This window comes from Bombyx mandarina, chromosome 26, assembly GCF_030267445.1.
Source record: "Bombyx mandarina strain Sakado chromosome 26, ASM3026744v2".
NCBI lineage: Eukaryota > Metazoa > Arthropoda > Insecta > Lepidoptera > Bombycidae > Bombyx > Bombyx mandarina.
Window position 1 is genome coordinate 7,184,318 of NC_143232.1, and position 6,310 is coordinate 7,190,627.

At 38.0% G+C, this 6,310-nt stretch overlaps 1 protein-coding gene across 1 annotated transcript in view; it reads right to left on the reverse strand.

Moving 5' to 3' along the window:
- LOC114241492 (homeotic protein empty spiracles) overlaps window positions 1–5,911 on the reverse strand; it is an 80,618-nt gene extending 74,707 nt beyond the window's left edge. Inside the window, exon 1 of the mRNA XM_028172329.2 lies at window positions 4,042–5,911. Within this exon, the coding sequence (XP_028028130.1) occupies window positions 4,042–4,492 (451 nt within the window). The 5' untranslated portion in view covers window positions 4,493–5,911. The remainder of the gene's footprint in view (window positions 1–4,041) is intronic.
- Between the last annotated feature and the right edge of the window lie 399 nt (window positions 5,912–6,310).

The following is a 6,310-nucleotide window of genomic DNA, read 5'->3' on the forward strand; positions in this document are numbered from 1 at the left end:
CAGTATTTACAATGTACAAAAATGTCTATATACGATAATTTTCGGGGTGACACGCAGCGATATGCCGCTTGCAATCTGAACTCTAAGAGTCGGTCATCGTTCTCGTCGAAGCCGTCGCTTGCGTCAAAGGGCTCGACGAGTAAACTAACTCACAGACACAGCCCACTGAGTTTCTTGCCGGATCTTCTCAGCGGGTCGCGTTTCCGATCCAGTGGTAGATTGGATAGCAAGAGCCGTGCTTGTAGAGTCTAGGGTTAGTGTTAGCAACGTCGTCAGGATTGAGCCCCGTGAGCCCACCTACTAGCTCGGCGAATCTAGAATAACCCCTCGAGGTTTCTAGAATACGTAGAAAAAAAAGAACTTTAAAAATATGACGCCAAATAATAATTTAAACTGTTTTTTTTAAGTTTGTTTTAAGATAATTATTTTCTAAAGCCCTTTCAAAGGCCGTGTTTCGAATCGGTTCCCATCGCGGCGTCTACACCCGAAGTCTTCATACAAAACCTTGGCTGTTCTTTACGCGAACAAAAAATAATGACGAACGTGTTATCGATCGAACTTAATAAAGTTTTATACTAATTAAAAGGCTTTAAATAACGTTATAAGTTTGATGACCGTTGCCCATTAGAAGTTAATTAAAAAAAAAAAAACAAAAAAAAACACGTGTTTGCCGCTAATATAACAAGAAGCAATAACCATAATCGGCTGTTGGATTGTTTAAGTCCGTACCGTTTATAACTTAATTATTTTCTAAACTAGTATCAATTTTGTATCCTAGACAATTTACACACGGTATAAAAGGCATAAGTTTATTTAAAAAAAAAAAATAACAAAAAAAACACGTTTTTGTCGCTAACATAACAAAAAGCAATAATCATAGTCGGCTGTTGGATTGTTTAAGTCCGTACCGTTTATAAATTAAATTCATTTCTAATCTATCAAATTCATATCCTAGAGAATTTATACACGGCATAAAGAGCATTTATCCTCCAAAAAACTTTCTACGAAAAGAGGAATTTATGCAAAATCTGTATTTGATAGGTTAAAAAAAATAACATTAAATCAACATAAAAGATTAAGCTAGCTACATTAATATAAATTTTATCGTATAACATTAATATTTTTAAAATTAGATGAGTATATCAAAAAGTGGGACATTTACCCTATTAACATTTTTCTCAATCTAACTTCGAAATTGGTCAGTGGATGAGTTAATTATTATAACTTTTTTTTTTATAACAATCACGCCCCGTCAACTGGTCCCGTGCTAAGTTTGTTAAAGAGCTTGTGTTACAGGTACCAGATAACGGAAATAAATGTAAGATTTTTATTATACACGTACATAATATTTAATCATACAAATATCTTCCCTTGGCGGGATTCGAACCCGCGACTCCCTTGTGTAGTGACCATGTCACTTACCACTACACCAGACGACCGTTAATTATAAACACTTCTAAATACATTTGTACCAACAACATTGAGGACTCACACATTTCAAGTATATATTTTCATCATCATCATCATCATCATCATCATCATCATCATCATCATCATCATCAGTATATATTTCAATTGAAACGAAAAATCAAATAAAACGTATAAAAAATTATATCTATTTCTACCATAATTGTGGAAGCCACCTAAATCTATACAAATAAATAAAATTGGGAGTTTCTGTTTGTAATAATAAAAAAAAACACTTTTTACTAAATGCGTAAGTATGTATACACAATACCAAAGTAACATTTTTGACGGGACTTTCACTGATAGATAGCTGATGATATACGGAGTAACCTATGCTACTTTTTTTAGACTAGCTGTGTCACCCGCGGTAACATCACAGGACTCTGCTAGTTCTAAATAATATATCTCCGTATAAACCGATTTATATAATTTAATATCTTTAAATTCGTGTAAGCTAGATTAATAGAAACTTTTTTTTATTGCATAGATAAGTGGACGAGCAAAGACATCTACAACGTAAATGCCGCCACCCACCTTGAGATATAAGTTCTAAGGTCTCAATATAGTTACAACGGTTGCGCTAACCTTCAAACCGAAACGCATTACTACTTCACAACAATTTTGATTTGATTTGATTTGATTTAAAAGTGCAACTACTATTTGTAAATTCTTTTATTCTATTCTATCAGTCCACAGACGTCCACTGCCGGACATAAGCCTCCCCCAAGCTTCGCCACAGAGATCGGTCCAGCGCTACTTGCGTCCAGCGGATCCCCGCGAGCCTAAATAGTTCAGCAGTCCTTCTTGTGGGAGGCCTACCCACGCTACGTCACTGCCCTAATATGTAAACAGTAGTATTTTGTTTAGTTTCCAGTTGAAGATGAAATCTACATATATAAAAACGAATTGCTGTTCGTTAGTCTCGCTAAAACTCGAGAACGGCTGGACCGATTTAGGTAATCTTGGTCTTGAATTATTTGTAGAAGTCCAGAGAAGGTTTAAAAGGTAGATATGAAATATGAAAATGCTCGGAATTAAATAAAAATAACAATTTTGTTTTTCCTTTGATGTGTCCCCCGTCGGACGGATACCTTTTGTTTTTTTTTAAGTTTATTTTATACAAAAGTTTAGGTCATTTATTTATCGATTGAGGCACTACGAAGTCTGCCGGGTCAGCTAGTTCAAAATAATTTTACGGTTTACTCCCGCGTGCCTTGTATACATTATATCACTGTACAAAACCGTAAAACATTCGGAAAGTCAGAAAATATTCAGACCTAAAATAAACGAGAGGTAAAACTAGTGATAATCATGTTTAACTAGCTGACCCGGACAACGTTGTTTTGCCATATATAAGATTTTTAGGGAATTTCTAGTGTACATAAAAAAATATATAACTTATTTTAAGTGAGTAAGGTTGTGGTAAATCAGTGGAAGAGGCATGTAGCGCTGTGAACGATGAGGGAATATAAAAATAACAAAACCTCATTCAACCACATAATGCCTCAATAAAACAAAAAAAAAAATTGTCCAAAAAATAAAAAAATAATGTTAGGCGTGGACAACCCCTTATCACTTAGGGTATGAAAAATAGATAGTAGCCGATTCTCAGACCTACTGAACACGCATATAAAGTTTCATAAAAATCGGTCAAACCGTTTCAGAGGAGTATGGTAACTAACATTGCGACACGAGAATTTTATATAAAAGATTATATGTATTATGTGAGTCAATGTTACGCATCACACTATCAAACTCTGTTCCCGATAACGGCTGTCCGTTGAAAATTATGCTTAAAATAATTAATAAGAGTAATCTTATCCGTTATCCACAAATTGAATGATTAAATACACAAAATTATTTAAATGTTTGTATTTTTTTTCGTTGGTTTAATTAAATTTCGTACAAGATACCGCGAACATGCGCTTTGTACATGGATGATGTCATGATCTACGTAGCTATCTCGTCACGCGAATAGTGATAATATACATAATTATTTGTAACTAGCGGCCCGCTCCGGCTCCGCTCGGGTCTTTAACTAAAATTTCAACGATATTTGACGTTGTTATATTTTTTTAAATAAAAGAACACTTATATGCGCGGCATAACTATAATAGTTAGACATATACTGTCGCGACATTTTTTGTAAATAATAATGTGTTCTACAAAGTCGTAGTACATTATTTTATTCTATCATCAATAGTTTTCGCAGGGTACGCGATGTAAAGAATATTTTAGGCAATTTTTTTACACCTTGAGTTACATTATTGGAGTTTTAGTAAGGTTCCCTAATTTTTTTCTAAAATGATTATAGCCTATGTCACTCGGGAATAGTGTAGTTTCCAAACAGTGAAAGAATTTTTCAAATCGATTCAGTAGTTTCGAAGCCTATTCAATACAAACAAACAAACAAATCTTTCCTCTTTATAATGTTAGTATAGGTGGTCCGTACAAAAGATAATGCGTGTTTTGTTTCTTCTATAAAATAATCATCCCGGCTTTTATCGGAACGGCGAGCCTCGTTTAGAAAGCTATCTGTATGTTCATGAAATACATTGTTTGGAAACTGCTTACCTCCAGGAAACCTGTGCGGGAACAACCTTCCGTGCCTGTTGATCAGCCAGGGGTAAAGCTGGTAAGACTCTCTGGGTACCGGCCCGGCGGGGTGCGGCGGCGGGTGCGGCGGTAGGGGAGCACCGAAACCTTGCTGCTGATGGGCTAAAGCTGCCGCCAGCGCCGCTCCTTGGAAATGCGCCAAGAACTGATGGTGGTGACTCTGGGCGTCGAGGTACGGAAGCCTCTTCAGCTCCGGTGATGGGAACACGGCGGGCAAAGCGCTCGGCCGGAGCAGGGGACGCGGCGAGGGACTCCTCGGAGAGGCGACCGGCGACGGAGACCCGGGGCTCGCCAGCGGCGGCGACGCCTGCCGCGACCTATCAGAACCGCCAACGATACTGTCTATGCTGAATCCGATTTTCGGCTTCGATGGCACCGCCACCACAGGGGTCGGTGCGAGAGGCATCATGCTTTCACGCACAGCGGGAACGTCACAGAAATACAAATACACCAACTCAGATGCACATGTCACACAGCACAATCCATTGTGACGCGACGCGCGATACGAACGCCGGGGCGGCGCGCGGCCGAGTGAGCTCTCCACCACGAGCCGACGCCCGGACAACGGAAAAAAGAACACTAACGAACATGGACTCCCGCGATCCGATTGGTCCGCTCCCCCCGAGAGGCGGTCGGCAGTCACGAAGCTCCGTTCTTAATTTGAACTCGCGAATCGCTATTGGCGGACTACAGCTAAAAGGTGTTATTCGAATTTGGAACGCTTTCCCGGTGGGCGGTTTAAGTTAAGAGCTCGTGATTTAACCGGCCGTTTATCGTGTTACAACAGATTATTCGGACGCGCCGCGACAAATGGGGCATTTAAATTTTGTCGGTTATGATTCAATTAAGGTGTCGGATTGGGTGGGTTAGGACGCGCGGCTTATTCGATTTGGCGCGGCGGGCACCGGCGCGTTCCTACCGACGCCGTCTTAATACTTTTTAATTAGGTTCGATGCGTTATTAGCTTAGAGTCGCCGGATAATGGTGGAGCCCTCGCTGGCCCCCGCCCCGGGCGTAATTGATTTACCGCGAGCCAACCTCTCCGATACGAGAACCGTGCGCAGATTTTAATCGCAACAATTTACAATATCAACGTCACGGATGCTGTTCTGTGCTGTATGCAATAGAAATTAATTTATGAAATTGAAAAAAGGTTAAAACATAAAGTTAAGGTAGTTTTGACATTCATTTTTATTGTTATTATTATTTTTATTTTATTCCGAAATTTTACTTATTGTTTTTATTTAATTTTAATATTCTACATGAAATGTTAATGAATGTAATATGAATGCAAAATTTTAAGTAATTGAAATAAATAAAAAAATAAAATCTATTTAGATGAACAAACAGTCTCTACAAACTGCATCACAAATAGGTACATACTTATTGAAAAAATAATAATTTCATGGATATTTTCCGCTTTCGTGAAAACAAAACAAATAACGTTGTTTTGTAAATAGTTCTTGGCGTGTTCCATTGATTTTAATTAAAAAAGGGTTACGGACTTTTAATTTCGTTCCGGCGAACGATACCGTTTTTCTCATTTCGCTTTGTGACCGTATTACTTTGTGAGTAATATTAGATCTTAAAATTATTATCGACTATGCAAGTATTCTGACTTCTTTCCTTATTACACGCTTTATATTTTTACTTGTGAATCGAATGAGAGATGAGATGCTACGGAAGCTTTTTTTTTATTGCCCTTGTAGGCAGACGAGCATACGGCCCACCTGATGGTGAGTGGTTACCGTCGCCTATGGACTTCAGTAATGCCAGGGGCAGAGCCAAGCCGCTGCCTACCGAGCCAAGCCGCTGCCTACCTAAGCTGTAACGGATATTATCAACGCCATATTAGTGAAAGAAAAACAAGTAATTGTTGATTTTGTTTTTTTTGTTTTTTAGGCGGAGCTTTTGTTGAACCTGTCTTATCCGGATGATAATAGTCTTGTTTAAAAAACAGATTATTGATTTATTTATTTTTTAGTTTTTTTAGACGGAACTTTTGTTGAATCTAAATTATCCGGATAATAATAGTCTTAATTAATGCGCTTTTCGTCCATCTTTAAAGTTATCAATATTAGCAGACGCTCAAAAGAATATATTAAGGAATTTAAAGCGATTTATTCATTCGCCAGAACTAAGTACACGTGAAGTAAAAAATATATATTTCTACCCTCATTACCATAGGTAATATAACGCGGTTGAAGCAATTGTTAACAACTAGAGG